Here is a 21,802-nt window from a genome sequence, read left to right as displayed (position 1 = left end):
ATGTTCTGGCCCCTGACTATTTATATACATGGACAGCTGTTACATCTTCATGAGTTATACAAGTCATCACAGCTTCGACTCGAACCCCCCGATCTGGCTGGCAAACTTCACCACCGACGGCCCCTCGAGGAGCGGTGCAACTGCCTTGGACCAGGCCTGAAAGTGCCCTGAACCGCCATGAGCTTTCACTGCCTCCATGTCGGCATATCTGCCCGAGTTCACGGTACGTTAGCCCCTGATGCTTCCAGAACCGTTCCACCATTCCACCCTGGTTGAGGTGCTTACTTTTCAATCACGATGATCTCGTTCGACTTCTTCGACTTTAACCCGTAGTAGATGAGGGCACCGGGTTCATTGGCTTTGACCTTCTCCGCTGTCTCTGCCAGGAGTTTGGCGACCTATTGATTCGATCATCAGTCTTGAATGGATCTATTGATTCGATATTTGATGGACAGAACATCTCACCTCGTCTTGCTTCCCTGGTTTAGGGGTCACGATGGCCACGATATGGATCTCCTTTGACGACATGGCTGTTAATTGATGAGTGCTATCTGTCCTGTCCAGCTATTGCCAGGGTGAGCTGTTATATATACGGATCTCCTCCTGTTTGTCTCGCCACGAACCGGACCTCGGCATCGTCATGATGTCATTGAACAGTAACCGATAACAGTTACATGTTGAAGATGGAATGAAGATAGTCCAGTGCTGAACATGGCATCGCAAGACGAGCTCTGGTATACGTCCGTTGCTGTGCCACGTCGCTGAGACTTCAGTGGCCATAGGACTGTCTATCCATACGTAGCTGGTGTGGCTTGTTATTCACCAGACCTCCCTTGTAATGCGTAGACATGCTCCCTGAAAGGCCGAACCAATCCGAAATTACAGCTGGACAGTATATATAACTACTTATCCCGCGAAACGCATGCAAGGGACGAACATACACAGTGCTTGGTGTTCATCTCCTGGACCAGGGCCGTTAGTTTCATACTTTAGTGGCCACTCGAGCAACATCGAATGCTGTAACGCATCGCATCGCTGGAGATCGCTCACTCTGTTCTGCAGCGCGCAGTTTCGAGACGCGAGATTTCAATAGTCGCATCCAGATAACCAAGTTTGTCTTCTGCACGTCTTTTTATCATGGCAGAGCCGGGGTTGGACATCGCCACATCTCCGCAGTCTGACAGGGAGACGCCGCACTCTTCGCTGCCGGAGAAGGAGATCGAGAGTCCTGAGCTGGCTGAGAGCCTGGCAAAGGTCGACAGAGTGCTGCAGTCGGATGTACGTCCTGTCTATTCTCCCTGTCTCGTTCCAGTTGCTAATGACATGTCTATAGATCGGGGTCTCTACTCTGCTGACTCGCCTGAAGCAGAGTATTTCTTCTGCCAGAGTATGTACGCCATAATAGGGGTCTAGACAGCTCTAACATCGCCTAGGACTTCGCTACCTTCCTCCGCAAACGCTCTATTCTCGAAGATGAACATGCCCAGGGTCTCAAGAAGCTCGCGCGCGCAATGCACGAGTCGTCGATGCGCCCGGATAATCGCCAGGGAAGCTTTGCCCGCAGCTACAACGAGATGAACGCGATCCACGACCGGGTCGCCGACCATGGAGTCCATTTCTCCCAATCCCTGCTGCAGATGGCGGAGGAACTAAACGATCTGGCCGCGGGCATGGAACGGGGTCGTAAACAGTGGAAGCAGAACGGATTGACCGCCGAGAAGAGGGTGCAGGATGCAGAATCGCTGGCGGAAAAGGCAAAGGCCAAGTACGATACTCTTGCCGAACAGTATGATCGTGCGCGAACGGGGGAGCGGGCAACGGGGAAGTTCGGCCTCAAGGGACCCAAATCAGCTGCACAGCAGGAGGAGGATCTGTTGCGCAAGCTTCAGCAGGCGGATTCGGATTATTCTACAAAGGTGCAGTCTGCGCAGACACAGAGACAGGAACTCGTTGCCACTCTTAGGCCACAGGCTGTGCGGTCGCTGCAGGATTTGATCATGGAGTGTGATTCTGGCTGTACGCTCCAACTGCAGAAGCTCGGTACGTTTTGTTCTTTTCCTCGTTCTATTTCTAGGACTGCGCTGACATCAGTTCTTCTGGCCGACAGCGTCGTTTAACGAGAAGCTACTGCTCGGGAGCGGTTTAGCCGTTAGTCCCATGAAGACCGGGAATGCCACCCCAGACAGTCTACGTGAAGCTGCCAGGCGAATCGATAATGAGCGAGACTTTAGAGACTTTGTTATCAGCCAGGCTGGGAAAGTCCCTGACACAAAGCCAACGCCGAAATACGAAAGACATGCTGTATGACTCCCGCTACTATAGTATCCGTATACATACTAACATATAACAGACTCTAATGCCGGCTTCGAATCCCAGCGCTCATCCAAAGAGACAATCCCTCAGCCTAAACGCCCACCCGACTCCCCCTCCTCAACCCGCTGCTCAAGTATTCAATACTATGTCTCCAGTATCCCGGGACCAAACGCCAGGACAGGGCTCGCCACTATCATTGCAGCAACGGCGCGAGTCATGGGCTTCCCAGCCGCCATTCCCTACCTCAACGCCGCAGTATAACAATCCAACTTCCATGCAGCCTACATATCCGCAGCAACACTCATATCAACAACCGCATCAGCTTGCACAACATGCTCAGCCCCGACCATCGATAAGTGATATGCAGACCAATGCGCATCCAGATTTACCTCCGCTTAATCCCGTCTTTGGCGTGACTCTGGAAGATCTGTTTAAGAGAGACGGCACAGCCATTCCCATGGTAGTGTATCAGTGTATTCAGGCCGTGGAGCTGTTCGGTTTGAATGTCGAGGGTATCTATAGGCTTTCCGGAAATGCTAATCATATTACACATATGAAGAGCATGTTCGATAATGGTATGTTCATACCCGTGTTCAGATGGATTAATTAGATAGGGATTAATTCTAACATTGCGGTACAGATTCAACGCAAGTGGACTTTACGAACCCGGAAAACTTCTACCACGACGTCAATAGCGTTGCTGGCCTTTTGAAGCTGTTCTTCAGAGATCTGCCTGATCCGTTGTTCACGAATGAGCGATACTCTGCTTTCATCGAGGCAGCCCGTAAGCTACCCTTGCACTATGAAGCTTTTGCTTAGATGTCCTACTAACACATCCCTCTCATCTAGGCAAGGATGACGATACCCATCGCCGTGATGCGCTGCATGCGCTGATTAACAGTCTTCCTGACCCAAATTACGCAACCCTTCGGGCACTGATTCTGGTAAGAATTGCTCATAGGAATACCGAATCACATTGATACTAACATCCGAGTCAGCATCTTAACCATGTTCAAGAACGGAGCTCTGAAAATAGAATGAATGCCGGAAATATTGCAATCAGCTTTGGGTAAGCCCATGACAGCCCCTCCAAGCCCTTCTAGCATCTTTACTAACTTCGATAGCCTCACCCTCATGGGCTCCAATGCGGGCCGTAGCATTGCAGATTCAGGATGGCAAGCTCGAGTGATTGAAACAATTCTGCAAAATACTTTCCAGATCTTTGACGACGACTGAATCCGAGTATGCTAGACGGCCAAAAGTCCCCCCTCGTTCATTTCTTTCCTTTGTCCCCTTTTTCCAACGAATGGTGATATAAACGATAAAACGATGCCTCAGAAGTTGGATGATGACGAGCTAATTGAGAGATACGCATGAATGGATATGAATGGATAGCAGGCAGCACACTCTTGCATATTTGCATAATTCTGGGTCTTCTTTTTCTCGGTTTCACTGTTCCTGTACATAAGACGACATGTTCCTAAATCTCTCTGGGCGGTAGAAGACTCTCTATAAACTGTTAAACCACTTCTCATCGTAGTCTTCGGTCCGTGTGCACTTATTTATATCGTATTCCCTTGCTAGTGTCTCTATTAGCCCATGGTCCGATATTCAATTGGATCTCGCCGAGCTCGCGTCCACTTAGGCAAAGTTACAGTGACAGCAGTGGCTGCAGCTCGGAGCCTGCGTGGAGAACGAAAAAAAGAAATATAATGGCCGAGTCAAAAAGATGAGATAGAGAAAAAGAATAAATACCCAGGCGCAACGTGCTTAGTCGGGTGTTTTTGCTCTCTTTTCTTTCTGCTCGTTCATTCAGCCTGAAAGACATCTCGAGTCCACGGCCGTTTCGTTGCTCTCGAACTCGGCCCAGCTTTCGCTTTGTATATTGCATATTTTTTAATCTGATTCGGATCTTATCATCCACGGATAACTACTGGGTTCGTGCAGATTTGAGGCGCGATGGGTCAACCTTCGTTTCAAGCGTCAAACGCTTTGATCTATCTCACTTACGGCGCATTTTTGTAAGTCGATATCAGTACTATATAGGCCTGTTCGATCAACTGACGTTTACCAGGATCGTTGGTCTTTATATCGCATGGCGTCTGCGAAATCAGACCAAGGGCGAGTTCTTGTCCAGCAACGGAACGCAAAAGGGTTAGAAATAGATATACCCTGAGGATTCTTCCATGAATCTCCCTTCACTGCGGATTACTATGTTTTATATACAGACTGGCTAATATACGGCATCTCTACGTTGCTCCTACACTACAGCTTTACCGCTTGCTCTGAACTTCATTGCTTCGGGTGAGTTGTATAACGGAAGAGTCATTTAGGCTTATTTCCTTTTCCCTCATGAGATGCGGCAGCTCTAGAGCACACGATATCATAAGGGACATATCTTCGCTATTAGGATCATTATCTTGGTCAAAGACATGGCGTGGAGATGGACGTCGACTCAGTATGCGGAATCAAGCTACGTTATCAGATTGACTAGCACAGCATTGGCCAGGTTCGTATCAGAGAATTCAAGTTCAGTGGGTGCTGTCCTGGCTGTTTGAAGAGCTGGAGTGGTATCCCTATCCCCAGCTCTGTTAAATTCCAGGGCAGTACGCACTTTGGCAACACTACGGGTGCTGATTGTAGGACTGGAAATTTTGTCGACGATCCAACTTCAGAGCCTCTATCGTCTCTGATGAGATCGTCGACTCCAGTGCAAACATGATGCTGAGATTGTACCGTTGAATACTCGATCAAGTTAATGCTTGCGTGGGAAACGTGCTGCCGCTTCTCCTTTCACCTACCAACTTGAACATGAAGATGAGATATGCTAACGCTAGGGGACGCCTCACTATTATACAGCTCTTGGATCGGGTATTCTTTTCACGTATCCTGAAATAGCTACTATCGCCGGTGTCCAGGGACTGGTCGTATATGGGCTTTCATCAGCGCTGCCGTTGCTGGCATTCGCCTATGTCGGACCAATTATTCGAAAGAAGTTCCCTGACGTGTTCGTCCTTACGGAATGGACTCGACAGCGTTATGGCTTGATTGCTGGAATATATCTCAGCATTTTGACGTGAGTTTTGCACTTGATCATGGCAGTACTATGTTATTTGCTAATCATTGATACAGACTGATCACCCTTTTCTTGTATATGGTTGCTGAATTGTCTGCATTGCAACAAATTGTCACCTCGCTTACTGGGCTCAATGGTCTGCCTGCCGTCATTGTGCAGGTTGTCGTGACGACTATCTATACTTCCCTTGGTGGTTTCCAGGTTTCCTTCTTGACGGATAATATCCAAGGGGCAATGGTTGTTGGCCTTATTATCATCGCCGTTATAACCGTTGGCGTGAGAACTGAGATTGATAGGTCACTCATCGATTCTTCAGGCCTTTTAAAGCCAACGCTACTAGGATGGCAGCTCATCTACATCCTACCTGTTGCCATCCTGACCAACGACTTCTTCCTATCGAACTTCTGGCTCCGTACTTTCGCTTCAAAGACCGATCGTGATTTACGCATTGGAATCTCAATTGCGAGTTTTGTTGTCCTCTGTATCCTTGTCCTTGTTGGGTCGACGGGTCTTTTGGCTGCATGGTCTGGAGTATGGCCCGGGGACCCTCCACAGGCCGGATCAATTGCATTCTTCCTCCTTCTGGAGAAGCTACCAAACTGGGTTGTTGGCATCGTGGTAGTGATGACAATTGCCCTGAGCACCGCCGCATTCGACAGTCTTCAATCTGCAATGGTCAGCACAGCTAGTAACGATATCTTCCATAACAAGCTGCCTCTGATATATGTCCGTATTGGAGTTATTCTGTGCATCGTCCCGGTCGTCGTGGTTGCACTTCGATCGCCCAGCGTTTTACAAATATTCCTTGTCTCTGATCTGGTTTCCGCTTCCGCTATACCTGTACTCGTCCTTGGGTTATTTGATAGATTCTACTGGTGGACAGGATTTGAAGTTATTGTTGGTGGGCTTGGTGGGATTCTATCGATTTTCATATTCGGTACCATTTACTACGGCAATGCCACCGAGGGAGGAAAATTGATCCTTTTGCAGAATGGTCTTTACTCTAAGGATTGGAGTGCCTTCGGTATTTTTGACTCCTTACCTCGCACTATTGTATGAATTACTCCGGGATCCAGTGCTAACTCAATAACCGCAATATAGGCGCCTTCGTCGCTGCTCCTGTTGGCGGTATGATATTCGCGCTCCTTGCTCTAGGCCTACGTCTTGGGTATAAGTTTGTCCTTGCAAAGACCACTGGTCGGCATTTCGATGCTTTCGACCGTCCTCTTCCACGTTCCTTCGTAAGTCCAGGCCCTATGAACAATGGCGAGCCTGACTTCATCGCTACCGGAACTGATGCAACCATTCGCAACAACGATGAGGAAGGTGCTAAATTCCGAGTGAGTAGATGAGGGAGCCCTAGCTATATAACATCAAGTTAAAGCTGAAGGGAGGGAAGTAAGCAGGAAGGGGAGATATGCAAATAGGAAACAAGGGGTCTATTTGGCCGTTGCCCTGGGGCTACGAGCCTATATATATGGCCTGATGACAATAACGGACGGGATAATGTATATATTAAGAATAAGTTCTTCAATAGGTTCATATATTTACACAGTTATATAAGGAGACTGTCCAGTTGAAGCGCTTGTTATAAAAATACACTGAAAATGAAACGCTTCTAATAAACACAAAGATCACATTCTATATCGGTCAAGCTTATTTCGACGTCATCATCTCAAGTCGGTCTTTCAACGATATTCCCGGAGCGAACATTGGATTCGTGTCAAGGTCTTCAATAGTGGTTTCCTCAGTCAAGCCCCAAACCTTCCAATCGCCATCTTTCCCACCCCACATCATTCGTTGCAGAACGATATATTCCGTGCAGTCTTTCTGCTTTTCCTGTTGTTGGTTTTCTAGCTCCTGTATCTGCTGCTCTCCCAACTGAGATACCAGCGCGGATGGAGTGATGAGGGATTGTCGACTTTGTATCCGTACGATAACTTGTCTGATTCCCATACCATCTGCACCAGGCAGAGCAGCGGCACGATCAGACACGACGCGGGCACCGCTTATGGTCATCGAATGTGGAAATCTAAGGTATTTATGTAATTTCCAGACAAGGACTGGAGAGGTAGGAGGTCGTCGAGAAATGCGCGCGGCGAATGTCTGATAAAGGCCGTTACAACACGTCTCCTGAAGGGCACCGAGGCTTCCACTATAAAATTTTGGGATTAGTTTCCATCACATTATACGTATAAGTAGGGGTGGATCTGTACCTTGCGAAATGATTGTACATGTCCTTGTGAAGTTCAATGGCTCTTCGTTTCCTTTCCCGGAGCCGCATGGGCAACTTCTTATTTATATATTTGCAAAATGCGAGTAAACTAATTTAACCCGTTAATTAGCAAATTGTTTCTCTGATTCAATGCATCTATGCATCAATATAGAATTGCCAAAACTAACCTCACGAAGTTCTGGACCTTTGACTTCCAATACATCCATTCCATGCGCCACCTCATCTTCGGCTCCAGGAATATCGACGGAAGGTTCTTCCATACTGGTCGGACGAATGTACCGGGTAGCAAGCCAAGGTCATCTGGCACCATATTTCTGGCTATTCCGCGCATGGTCTCGTCCATACGGGTCTTCGAGCTCATCTGAGCAGGGACTTTGGGTTTCATGACAAGAGGAGCCTTGACTACAGCTCTGCAACTCGACTGAGAGAACTGTCGAGAGGAGCATTTTGAAGCCCATTGGAAAACAACCGAGCGGGTGGATGACGGGAGAGTCCGTCGAATGGAGGGATTCATGTTGGCAGTGCTCGCTGGTGTCCGCACAATCGTCGTGAACAGTGTGAAGAGCTCGAGTTAAGGAACCTGAGTCCAGCGATTGACTGTCTCCGAGCCTGGAATAACGAGTGAATCCTGTCTCTCTTCCACTTCTTTCGCTCTCTTCCTTTTTTTTCCTATCTCCAACTTTCGAGCTTCAAGATACGCGCGCTAGTCTATTTTGGGTTTATATGGAATATATTTATCCCGGTATTATATCCTTACTAGTATGTTTTGATGTAACTTATATCTAGATGACTATTGGTTTGTCCTTTGTAAATATGGTAATAATGTGTATCATAATGAATAAGCATATTAATAAGCTGTATATTTCCTAATTAACGTAATCCACATGCTGTTACAGACCACCTGCGGCGCAGCCCCAGGATATACACTCATTGGACAACAAGATTCCGGGACGGAATAACTACACATCACGTGACTATAAGGACAGGTCCCAGATGCCAAGACCAGGGACAGGTCCCTATGGGACTAAACATGAAAGGTCCACAAAGGGACCAGGACATCAGGTCCACGACCAGACCTGAGGAGAATCAGGAGGAAGGGACCAGATATACCATATATATAAAGATGCTTATTTCCTTAGGATTAAGAGTCTTATACTCGCGATCAAACCAGCTACAGTTTTACTATACTGCTTAATACAAAGCACCATTCTAGTTATCTTATACTATATTTACTAAATACCCCTTTGCCCATTAATGTAGGTTAACTTTGTCTTTACTACTTATAAGGACCTTTAGCCTTTATCTAACCCAGGCACTGACTAAAGCCATACTTGGAACTGAGGGATAGTCTCACTATAGTATTCTATCTTACCCTAATACTAAGCTATCTCCTATAACGACTCACTTCCAATCTAAGCTTTCCCTAAGACCTTTATACCTTCTGTCTTACGGCAGGTGTGAACCTCTGATTACCTTTAGGTAATCAAGGAGCGCCGTCAGCTTGTGACATTGATCGCCCTGACTTCATGGTTACAAAGAGGCAAAAGTAATTCCAACTTACTAGAGCCACCATACTGTTATAGACACTCCAACCTGAGTGACTTACAATTATATATTAAGAAGGACAAAACTAAGTATGTATCACCCTACCCCTAAGAGTATACTAACTACAGGAATATACCAAAGCAAGACGAGCCAATATGTCATCAGCAAGTGGACCAACCACCAACACCAACGCCTTGTTAGGGCAAATGCAACAGAAAATCATCGAGCTGGAAAAAAGAGTCAAAGAGTAACCCAATGATGAGCAGCTAGATAAGACTAATAAATAAGTGGAAGAATAACAAAGATTACTTAATAAATGCAAAGATATTATTGAACAGACTTTAGAACAAGTTAAAAGTCACAAAGACACTATCAATGTACTTAGAGTCAGAACCAGAGATAAGAGAACTACTATTAAGATCTACGAACCTAATACTTATAAAGAAGACTACGCCAAACTAAAACACTTCCTAGGGGAATGTGATATCTATCTGGCAACTAAACCAGAAGTTACTGATATAGAAAAAGTTATCTTCACAGGATCCTATATGCAAAAGGCAGTAGTAACATGGTTCAAACCATATCTTGAGGACTGGACTAACACCAAAAGACGACCCATACTATATGTGGATATACTCAACAGCTACACATGATTCAAACAAGTACTTAGACAATTCTTTGGAGACACTGACAGAAAGAGGACCCTATAATGCAAACTATAGGGACTCAGATAAACTAGGGACGCAGCGCAGTACGCAGCGTAACTATAGCAGATCTGTTAAGAACTAGGAATCCACGACGACGAGCAGAAAATGGCTATATTCAAACAAGGACTAAAACCAGAAACCTAATACAAAACCATCAAGATAGGACCATATAACAGTTTTGAATGAATGGTTGAAATAGCAGTACGTATTGATAATCAGCTTTATAACCTACAGAACATACGACAAGGAAAAAACACTTTCTGGAAAGTAAACCAATGTAAAGGATCCAATAAACGCAACAATTATGGCACCACACCTATAGAATTGGACGCCACCAAAAGATGACCTTATAACACTGAAAAAAGCAAAAGATGCAGGGACAAGAAGCTATGTTTCTACTATGAGAAACCCAGATATATCACAAAAGACTATAGAAAGAAATAAGGGGATACCAAGAAACACCTCAACGCTACCACTACGTCTAAGACTAGTAGCTATAAGAAGGAATAGGGTAGAGGAGGCTACCAAGACTCATAGAATATCAGACAATACCTTAAGGCAATAAGGAAAGTCACCTATCTATAGCCACCAGAAAACAAACTTAACGACACATATAAATAAGTACCTAATATATAGCAATAATAAGGATAGTAGAAACAGGACAAACAGATTGAACAAGGAAAATAACCAGTGTTGATACAATAGAATGCGACGATAGGACAATAAATATATAATCCAGCAACAAGCCTGAACTAAGGAATTATGACACCAGAACAAACAGACTCAGAAGGAGAAACTGAATCAGAATACAAAGATACACAGGAAACAAACAATTAGGAAAACAAAGCACCACAAATAACGTTCAAAGACAGTCACAAACTACTACAGGAACAAAGAGAGAAATATAATAACCAGATACCTAATAAACACTGGACAGTGTGCGAAGAAAAAGGACTATATTTCAGACACAATAAGGAAAAACAAATAGAAGTCAGAGACCCTAGGCACCCATACCATAATGAATACAGGTAGGACTGCCACTACAAATACCACATCTTTAAAGAAACATGGAAATCAGGACGAAGATTTCATTACAAAAACTATATGAGATGTCTATTGTGCAGAGACAGCAAGAATATCTACTGGAGGTACTGTACCGACAAGGAATATCTAGTACACACCAACAAGTACTTAGGATGGATAGATGGAAAAAGTGTTAATATAATGGACCAAGAAAACATAACGCCACACGAACAACTGGAAGTCTTATATTAAAAAATAGGTAAATAAATCACTGTGTAGTATAAAGGACACACTATATAGTTTAAAGGAAAAGCAGCAACATGATATTGGCTGAAAACGATACGACACTTATAAAAACAACTACAGCTCTAAGAGAGTTAAAAGGACTGAACAACACAGATAATGGAGTACCCAGATGAGGACTCAATAGACAAACTTAGTTAGGAAGAACTGAATAAGGAAATTCAGGCTTTAACTAGTGCTGAAGGACCGTATGATAGAACTCATGATCAGTAAACCAAGATGATAGGAAACGGACGATTTCGACAGTCTATAGGACTTAAAATAGGCAGAAGTCTAGCTATAATAAGAGGAAAGAATCACTTAGTGATAGTAGTTCAATTAGTAGGGCTAAACGCGCGAGCACTAATTAATTTAGAAGCTACTAGGAACTTCATAGATCTAGAATTTGTGAAGTAGTCAGGGATTTATACCTAAATAAAAAAGGAACCATACAAACTAGGAGGACTTAATAAAGACTAGAACCAAAGAATCAACAAGGAAACCAGAGGTATGAAGGTATACGTCAAAGGACGGTATAAGGGAACAGAATGTTTTGACGTGATAAGCCTAAGGAGTTACAACATGGTCTTGGGACACCCTTGATTAGCAAAACACAACCCGACTATTAACTAGAGAGACAGCATATTGTGACTAGATGGTGGAAACCACCACTCTAACCAGAAGACTGATACCCTTGCGGCCACCTGTACTAAAAGAAGGGATCGAGGTTAGATACTAGGCAAGATACCCTAGGTCGAAATGGGAATGACAGGAACTGTAAACGATTAATCAACAAAGAAGCAGGAAACGATTCACCAAATGGAGGAAGCTACTGAAATAGACAAACTACAATAACAGATACTAAAGGAGTATTATAACCTAATCGAGGTATTTAAAGAATAAGAACCATCAGAAAGCTTGCCGGAATATCAGGCATGGGATCATAAGATACCCCTAGTGGAAGAGAAGACGTCTGTATATAAACCCACATATAGGTTGATTAAGATAGAACTTGAAGCATTATGAAAATATATTAACGACAACTTAGCAAAAGGATATATACGACAATCATAATCACTAGCAGGATACCTAATCATCTTTGTATCAAAGAAAGATAGAAGTCTACAATTATGTGTGGATTACCAATAACTTAACAATATAATGATTAAGAACTAATACCCATTGCCACTCATTGATGAGATATAAGACAGATTTAGAGGAACAACATACTTTATGGCATTGGATATATAAAAAGCCTACTACCGGATATAAATAAAAGAAGACAAAGAATAGAAAACAGTATTTAGGACATAATTTGGATTATATAAATTCTTGGTTATACCTTTCGGATTAACCAACGCACCAGTAACATTCTAGGCACTTATCAACAACGTGCTATATAAATATTTGGATATATTTGTGGTAGTGTACCTGGACGACGTCCTAATATTTACCAAAGGAACCTAAGAAGATCATACGGAAAAAGTCAGATAAGTACTTAAGAAACTTGAAGAGTACGAGCTTTACCTCAAAGTATCAAAGTGTGAATTCTATAAATAATCAGTCAAGTTCCTAGGATATATTGTATTAATAGAAGGAATCCAGATGGACTTAGATAAGATCAAAGCCATTATCGATTGGCCCACGCCGACAATAGTCAAAGAAGTATAACAGTTCCACGGACTAGTAAATTATTATTAATAATACATATACAAATTCTTAGTAACAGTAAAACCCCTGATGGACCTATTTAGGAAAGTAAAAGAGTTTATTTGGGGAACTAACAAAAAACAAGTATTCAAAGAACTTAAGGAAAAGTTTAGTTAAGGAGACATATAAATACACTTCAACCTAAACAAAGAGAGTTATCTCAATATAGACGTATCAGACTATGCGATTAGAGCACAGTTATAACAAAAAGACAACACAGGAAAACTAAGATTGGTTACATACTACACAAGAACCATAACCCCTACAGAACAGAATTATAATATCTATAACAAAGAATTACTAGCAATTGTTGCAGCATTTAAGAGATAGAAACAAGAGCTCCAAGGAGTAAGGCATCTAACCACAATTATTAGCGACCACTAGAATCTAATATACTTTACGATAACCAAGGAACTCACTTATTAATAGTCAAGATGGTATACTAAGGTACTAGCCTACTATAACTTTAAAATATAATACTATAAAGGAATAGAGAATGCCTTCACAGACGCGTTGAGTAGAAGACCAGATTTAATAATAAAGAAAAGAGAATCTAGAGCAATATTATATCTAGATCCAGATACTAAGGGTATAATCTTAAATCAGCAAACATTGAGAGCTACTCGAACAGTCACGACTGAGGAAGACACTCTGATGAACAAAATACAAAAAGCAATAATAAAAGATCCCTTATTCAAATAAATCAAGGATAACAATAAAAAATACAAAAAGGAAAACAGAATACTTCTATATCAAGAATTGATATATATACCCAGAGAAGTATAACCACAAATACTAAGAGATAACTATAACGCAAAAGTTGCAGGACATTTCGGAATTAAAAAAACCATAGACCAAATTATGCAAAACTACTATTGGCCAGGAATGTGGGGAGAGATCAGACAATATATCCAGGAGTGTGAAGTTTGCTAATAAAACAAATCAGAATAACACACGCTATATGGACTCTTACAGCCTATACCATACAAGGAAACAGCATGGAAATCAATAGCGATAGACTTTATAGTCAAGCTACCAAAGTCAATAGAGCTACAAACAGGCATTTAATATGATTTAATACTTATAGTCATGGACAGATTAACAAAGTATACTTATTTCATACCATTTATTGAAAAGACCACATCACTGGAGACAGCGTATATCCTATTATGACATGTCTTTACAGACAAAGGATTACTAGACAAAATTATATTAGATAGAGACATAAGATTCATGTGTAAATTCTGGATGACACTCACTAAAAGAATAGGGATTAAATAGAAAGCCTTAATGGTATATCACCTATAGATAGACAGACAAAGCGAAAGGATGAACTAAATAATAGAATAGTACCTGAGATGCTATATTAACTATAAATAGGATAACTAGGTTTTACTACTACTAATAGTATAGCTCGCCTATAATGGAGTAAAGAACGCCTTAATAGGCATGATACCTTTCTTTGCAAACTACAGAAGAGAAATAGAAATAATAAAAACACTAAAAGAAGGCAAGACGCACGCCTTAGAAGCAGAGGTTTTGGCAGAACAGATGCGCAAACTCTATAAACACCTATAGTTAGATCTTGAATTCTTAAACTATAGAATGAAATACTACTATAACTAATAGCACGTAGAAGCGCCAGACTTTAAGAAGGGGGAAAAAGTATTCTTACTCTAACAAAATATTAAAACACTGAGACTAAGCGACAAATTAGACCACAAGAAACTAGGACCATTCAAGATCTTAGAAAAGATTAGACAACTCAATTACAAGCTTCAACTCCCAGAACATATGCAAATATACCCAATATTTCACGTTTTATTAATTAAAAAAGTACCCCAGAACACTAAACCATATAAACCAGAAATACAACCAGAAAATCAAGAAAAAGAATATGAAGTTGAAAAGATCCTAGATAAGAAAGTGATTAGCGGATGAACCCACTACTTAGTTAAATAGAAGGGATATAACTTTTCAGAAAACATTTATAAGCTAGCATGACATCTTAAGAACTTACCAGGACTAGTTAAAGACTTTTACTAGAAGGTTCAAAAGTAGGAGAAGACGCTTCAAGAAGTTGATCAATAGAAACGCTACTAGAGGACAGAGGACCAATAAGGAGTTCACCAGTAGTATTAAAAGAAGTGGCTTTATTAGACAACTCAACCTAACGCTGATAGAGCTTAAGATTATAAGCTATCACAACTGAAAGCTTGTCTTGAGTCTTAGTAAGCTTTTCCTGGGCCCGACGGACTATTTGAATATTGCTAGCAACATCCATATTGGAATTGCTAAGACAGTAAGGAAGCTAGGCCAATTCTTTAGCCCAAGGAGAGTCATCCACAAGACAGCCAATGCAAGGACAATCCTTATAAACGCAAGAGGAACAACGTTTGCTACGAGAATCTATCACAATATAAGGCTAAAGAGACCAAAAACAGTTATTATAACAAGAACGCGATAAGGAACCAGAACAATTGATAGCTGCCGCCAGAATCATACGCTTAGTAGCCCAGTTATAGGGAAGACAGGAAGATTTCTTTATGACGGAACAGGGAGCCATGATGAAGGAAGAAAGGAGACTTACCTGACGAGAAGGAGGGAAATATACTCACTACTTATATACTCGTTGAGACGACTCGATAAGAAAGGAGGGGATAATGTTACAGACCACCTGCGGCGCAGCCCCAGGATATACACTCATTGGACAACAAGATTCTGGGATGGAATAACTACACATCACGTGACCATAAGGACAGGTCCCAGATGCCAAGACCAGGGACAGGTCCCTATAGGACCAAACATAAAAGGTCCATAAAGGGACTAGGACATCAGGTCCACGACCGGACCTGAGGAGAATCAGGAGGAAGGGACCAGATATACTATATATATAAAGACGCTCATTTCCTCAGGATCAAGAGTCTTATACTCATAATCAAACCAACTATAGTTTTACTATACTACTTAATATAAAGCACTATTCTAGTTATCTTATACTATATTCACTGAATACCCCTTTGCCTATTAACATAGGTCAACTTTGTCTTTACTACTCATAAGGACCTTTAGCCTTTATCCAACTCAGGCACTGACTGAAGCCACACTTAGAACTGAGGGATAGTCTTACTATAGTATTCTATCTCACCCTAGTACCAAGCCGTCTCCTATAATGACTCACTTCTAACCTAAGCTTTCCCTAAGACCTTTATACCTTCTGTCTTACGGCAGGTGTGAACCTCTGATCACCTTTAGGTAATCAAGGAGCGCCGTCAGCTTGTGACACTAGAAGCCTATTAAACTATTCTTCTTAAGTATTTTAGCCTTTAAGAATAATATATAGAGGTAGATCTTAACTAGACGCGTTTACTAATTTAATAATTATAACCTATTCTTAATTTCTAGACTATAGGAGCTTTATATGGCTATATTTCTTAGAGCTAGAAATAACTTTTATAGTTATATAGAGTTCTATTATAAATCTAGTCTTATTAAAGTTATAGATATCTTTTTATTAAATTCTATATATAATAAAGGTAGTATTTAGTTAATTAAACTACTTTTAAATAACCTTAATATCTTTATATTTAGTCTATTTATAGTTATAACGCCTTAAGTATTAACTTTAAAGCTCTATATAGCGCTTTATTAGATTTAAGACCTAGTTTTTACTAACTTATAGAGGTAATAATATAGACTCTTATATAGAAAGAAGATAATTAGCTATATTTTTAATAAAGGTAGGCTAAGATAGTAGTCCTTATTTATTTAGGTCTAGAATCTATTAAATAAGTAATTCCTTTTTAATATTTATTAATTTATATAAGTTTATATATAAATTTATATATAAAGGGTAGCCTTTAAGTTAATCTATAAGAGTTAACCTTATGTCACAAGCTGACGGCGCTCCTTGATTACCTAAAGGTGATCAGAGGTTCACACCTGCCGTAAGACAGAAGGTACGAAGGTCTTAGGGAAAGCTTGGGTTGGAAGTGAGTCGTTGTAGGAGACGGCTCGGTACCGGGACAAGATAGAATACTATAGCGAGACTATCCCTCAGTTCCAAGTGTGGCTTCAGTCAGTGCCTGGGTCGGATGAAGGCTGAAGGTCCTTGTGAGCAGTGAAGACAAAGTTGACCTGCGTCAATGGGCAAAGGGGTATTTGGTGAATATAGTATAAGACAACTGGAATGGTGCTTTGTATTGAGCAGTATGGTAAAACTGTGGCTGGTTTGATCGCGAGTATAAGACTCTTGATCCTGAGGAAATGAGCGTCTTTATATATATGGTATATCCGGTCCCTTCCTCCTGATTCTCCTCAGGTCCCATCGTGGACCTGATGTCCCGGTCCCTTCGTGGACCTTTCATGTTCGGTCCCATAGGGACCTGTCCCTGGTCTTGGCATCTGGGACCTGTCCTTATGGTCACGTGATGTGTAGTTATTCCGTCCCGGAATCTTGTTGTCCAATGAGTGTATATCCTGGGGCTGCGCCGCAGGTGGTCTGTAACATCATCCCCTCCTTTCTCATCGAGTCGTCTCGACGAGTGTATAAGTAGCGAGTGTGTTTCCCTCCTTTTCGTCAGGTAAGTCTCTTTTCTTCCTTTATCATGGCTCCCCGTTCCGTCATGAAGAAATCTTCCCGTCTTCCCCGCAACCGGGCTACCGAGCGTATGATTCTGGCGGCAGCCATCGATCGTTCCGGTTCCTTATCGCGTTCTTGTTGTGATAACTGTTTCTGGTCTCTTCAGCCTTGTGTTGTGATGGATTCCCGCAGCAAACGTTGTTCCTCTTGCGTAATTTGCAAAGAAAGGTGTCATGCCTGTCGAGGCGTTCTTCGCTCCGTTGTAGGCGAGCTGTGCCATTGGTAGTAGTGAAACCTAGTCATCCTGTTCATAGTTGATGTAGTATCTCAGGTACTGTTCCACTGTTTGGTTCATCCTTTCGCTTTGTCCGTCTGTCTGTGGGTGATATGCCGTCGAGGCTTTCTGTTCAATCCCTATTCTTTCAGTGAGTGTCGTCCAGAATTTACACATGAATCTTGTGTCTCTGTCTGATATAATTTCGTCCGGTAATCCTTTATCTGCGAAGACATGTCATAATAGGATGTATGCTGTCTCCGGTGATGTGGTCTTTTCAATAAATGGTATGAAATAAGTATACTTCGTCAATCTGTCCGTGACTGTAAGTATCGAATCGTATTGAATGCCCGTTCGTGGCTCTGTTGACTTCGGTAGCTTGACTATAAAGTCCATCGCTATTGATTTCCATGCTGTTTCCTTGTATGGTATAGGCTGTAGGAGTCCATATGGCGCGTGTCGTTCTGATTTGTTCCGTTGACAAACTTCACACTCCTGGATGTATCGTCTGATCTCTCTCCACATTCCTGGCCAATAGTAGTTTTGCGTAATCCGGTCCATGGTTTTCTCGATTCCGAAATGTCCTGCAACCTTTGCGTCGTGGTTGTCTCTCAGTATTCGTGGTCGTACTTCTCTGGGTATATATATCAATCCTTGATATAGAAGTATTCCGTTTTCCTTTTTGTATTTTTCGTCGTTGTCCTTGATTCGTTCAAATAAGGGATCTTTTATTATTGCTTTTCGTATTTCGTTCGTCAGAGTGTCTTCCTCGGTCGTGACCGTTCGAGTAGCTCTCAATGCTTGCTGATCTAAGATCATACCCTTGGTATCTGGATCTAGATGCAATATTGCTCTGGATTCTCTTTTCTTCGTTATTAAATCTGGTCTCCTGCTCAACGCGTCCGCGAAGGCGTTCTCTGTTCCTTTGCAATGCTGTATCTTGAAGTTGTAGTAGGCTAGTACCTCAGTGTACCATCTTGACTGTCGACGTGTGAGTTCTTTGGTCGTCGTAAAGTATGTCAGATTCTGGTGGTCGCTGATAACTGTGGTCAGATGCCTTGCTCCTTGGAGTTCTTGCTTCCATCTCTTGAATGCTGCAACAATTGCTAGTAACTCTTTGTCATGGATATCATAATTCTGTTCTGCAGGGGTCATGGTTCTTGCGTAGCATGTAACCAATCTTAGTTTTCCTGTGTCGTCTTTTTGTTGTAACCGTGCTCCGATCGCACAGTCTGATGCGTCTGTATCGAGATAACTCTCTTTGTTTGGGTCGAAGTGTATTCGCATGTCTCCTTGACTAAACTTTTCTTTAAGTTCTTTGAATGCTTGTTCTTCGTTGGCTCCCCAAATAAACTCTTTTGCCTTCCTGAATAGGTCCGTCAGGGGTTTCGCTGTTGCTGAGAATTTGTGTATGTATTGTCGATAATAATTCGCTAGTCCGTGGAACTGTTGTACTTCTTTGACTGTTGTCGGCGTAGGCCAATCGATAATGGCTTTGATCTTGTCCGGGTCCATCTGGATTCCTTTTGTTGACACGATATGTCCTAGGAACTTGACTGATTGTTTGTAGAATTCACACTTCGATGCTTTGAGGTAAAGCTCGTACTCTTCAAGTTTCTTGAGTACTTGCCTGACTTTTTCTGTGTGGTCTTCTCGGGTTCCTTTGGTAAATATCAGGACGTCGTCCAGGTATACTACCACAAATATGTCCAAATATTCGCGTAGCACGTTGTTGATAAGCGCCTGGAATGTTGCTGGTGCGTTGGTTAATCCAAAAGGCATAACCAAGAATTCGTATAATCCGAATCGTGTCCTGAATGCTGTTTTCCATTCTTCGCCTTCTTTTATTCGTATCCGGTAGTAGGCTTCTCGTATGTCCAGTGCCGTGAAGTATGTTGTTCCTCTAAATCTGTCTTGTATCTCATCAATGAGTGGTAATGGGTATCGGTTCTTGATCGTTATATCGTTAAGTTGTCGGTAATCCACGCATAATCGTAGACTTCCATCTTTCTTTGGTACAAAGATGATTGGGTATCCTGCTGGTGATTGCGATTGTCGTATGTATCCTTTTGCTAAGTTGTCGTCAATGTATTTTCGTAATGCTTCGAGTTCCGTCTCGGTTAGTCTGTATGTGGGTTTGTATGTAGGCGTCTTCCCTTCCACTAGGGGTATCTCATGATCCCATGCCTGATGTTCCGGCAAGCTTTCTGATGGTTCTTGTTCTCTGAATACCTTGATTAGGTTGTGATACTCCTTCGGTATCTGTTGTCGTAGTTTGTCCATTTCAGTAGCTTCCTCCGTTTGGTGAACCGTTTTCTGCTTCTTTGTTGATCGATTGTTTGCAGTTCCTGTTGTTCCCGTTTCGACCTGGGGCGTCTTGCCCAGTATCTGACCTCGATCCCTTCTTCTGGTGTGGGTGGCCACTAGGGTATCAGTCTTCTGGTCAGAGCGGCGGTTTCCACCATCTAGTCACAATGTGCCGTCTCTCCAGTTAATAGTCGGGTTGTGTTTTGCTAACCAAGGGTGTCCCAAGACAATGTCGTAACTCCTTAGGCTTGTCACGTCGAAACATTCTGTTCCCTTGTACCGTCCTTTGACGTGTACCTTCATACCTCTGGCTTCTTTGTTGATGATTTGATTCCAGTCTTTGTTAAGACCTCCCAGTTCGTATGGTTCCTTCTTTGCTTGGATATGAATCCCTGACTGCTTCACAAATTCCAGATCTATGAAGTTTCCAGTAGCTTCTGAATCGATCAGTGCTCGCGCGTTTAGCCCTGCCAATTGGACTACTATCGCCAAGTGATTCTTTCCTCTTGTCGCAGCTAGACTTCTGCCTGTTTTAAGTCCTGTAGACTGTCGAAATCGTCCGTTTCCTATCGTCTTGGTTTGTTGATCATGAGTTCCGTTGTACGGTCCTTCAGCACTAGTTAAAGCCTGGATTTCCTTATTCAGTTCTTCCCAACTGAGTTCGTCTGTCGAGTCCTCGTCCGGGTACTCCGTTGTCTGTGTTGCTTGGTCCTTTTGACTCTCTTGGAGCTGTAGTTGTTTTCGTAAGTGTCGTGTCGTCTTCAACCAATATCTGGTTGCCGCTTTTCCTTTGAACTGTGTGGTGTGTCCTTCATACTGCATAGTGATTTGTTTGTCTGTTTTCCAGTATAAGATTTCCAGTCGTTCGTGTGGCGTTATGTTTTCTTGGTCCATTATATTGACACTTTTTCCATCTATCCATCCTGAGTATTTGTTGATGTGTACCAGACACTCCTTGTCTGTATAATACCTCTAGTGGATGTCCTTGCTGTCTCTGTACGATGGGCATTTCATGCAGTTTTCGTAGTGAAATCTTCGTCCTGATTTCCATGTTTCTTTGAAGATGTGGTATTTGTAGTGGCAGTCCCATCCATATTCGTCGTGGCATGGGTGCCTGGGGTCTCTGACTTCTGTCTGTTTTTCCTCGTTGTGTCTGAAGCATAGTCCTTTCTCTTTGCACACTGTCCAGTGTTCGTCGGGTATCTGGTTATCGCATTTCTCTCTTTGTTCCCGTAGTTGTTCATAACTATCTTTGAACGTTATCCGTGGTGCTTCGTTTTCCCAGTTATTCGTTTCCTGCGTATCCTCGTATTCTGATTCGGTTTCTCCTTCCGAGTCTGTTTGTCCTGGTGTCACAATTCCTTGGTTGGGCCCTGTCGTTAAGTCGTGTTCGACGTCTGTTGGTAGTTCCGATCTTTCCGTGACGGTTCGTCTGTGTTTTTCTAGTGTTTGTAATTCTTGTTGTAATAGATCGTTGTGTTGTTCTGTTGTGATTCCGTCAGTTCGGCATCTCAGGAGTCTTCGGTATTCTTCCTCCGTGAGTCCGTTAGAACTTGATCCATACCCTACGACTGCGTTTTGTCGTATCAGAGTAGGTCTCTTGCTGGTTGCCCTAAGGTATTGTTTGATGTTCTTTGAGTCTTGGTAGCCTCCTCTACCTTGCTCCTTCTCGTTGCTACTAGTCCTAGATGTAGTGGTAGCGTTGAGGTGTTTCTTGGTATCCCTTTGTTTCTTCCTGTAGTCTTTT

At 42.5% G+C, this 21,802-nt stretch overlaps 4 protein-coding genes across 4 annotated transcripts; 2 read left to right on the top strand and 2 right to left on the bottom strand.

Annotated features, from left to right (window-relative positions):
- Positions 1-66: 66 nt before the first annotated feature.
- On the bottom strand, positions 67-528 carry GIQ15_05084 (uncharacterized protein; the record flags this gene model as incomplete). Its single annotated transcript, XM_033552501.1, has 3 exons — positions 67-208; positions 286-398; positions 466-528. The coding sequence occupies 3 exons, from the start codon at positions 526-528 to the stop codon at positions 67-69; spliced, it is 318 nt and encodes a 105-aa protein (XP_033406231.1).
- Positions 529-1,137: 609 nt separating this feature from the next.
- GIQ15_05083 (uncharacterized protein) lies at positions 1,138-3,549 on the top strand (the record flags this gene model as incomplete). Its single annotated transcript, XM_033552500.1, has 9 exons — positions 1,138-1,278; positions 1,334-1,387; positions 1,434-2,040; positions 2,108-2,301; positions 2,351-2,888; positions 2,954-3,097; positions 3,163-3,257; positions 3,312-3,382; positions 3,438-3,549. The coding sequence occupies 9 exons, from the start codon at positions 1,138-1,140 to the stop codon at positions 3,547-3,549; spliced, it is 1,956 nt and encodes a 651-aa protein (XP_033406230.1).
- Positions 3,550-5,124: 1,575 nt separating this feature from the next.
- On the top strand, positions 5,125-6,791 carry GIQ15_05082 (uncharacterized protein; the record flags this gene model as incomplete). Its single annotated transcript, XM_033552499.1, has 5 exons — positions 5,125-5,184; positions 5,232-5,389; positions 5,446-6,413; positions 6,491-6,729; positions 6,774-6,791. 5 exons carry the CDS (start codon positions 5,125-5,127, stop codon positions 6,789-6,791), a joined length of 1,443 nt encoding a protein of 480 aa, XP_033406229.1.
- Positions 6,792-7,045: 254 nt separating this feature from the next.
- Positions 7,046-8,139, bottom strand: GIQ15_05081 (uncharacterized protein; the record flags this gene model as incomplete). Its single annotated transcript, XM_033552498.1, has 3 exons — positions 7,046-7,544; positions 7,606-7,713; positions 7,793-8,139. 3 exons carry the CDS (start codon positions 8,137-8,139, stop codon positions 7,046-7,048), a joined length of 954 nt encoding a protein of 317 aa, XP_033406228.1.
- Positions 8,140-21,802: the final 13,663 nt, after the last annotated feature.

This window comes from Arthroderma uncinatum, assembly GCF_011692745.1.
Source record: "Arthroderma uncinatum strain CBS 119779 chromosome Unknown scaffold3, whole genome shotgun sequence".
Classification (NCBI taxonomy): Eukaryota; Fungi; Ascomycota; class Eurotiomycetes; order Onygenales; family Arthrodermataceae; genus Arthroderma; species Arthroderma uncinatum.
The sequence above is the reverse complement of the archived record's forward strand: the minus strand, read 5'-3'. Positions and strand labels throughout refer to the sequence as shown.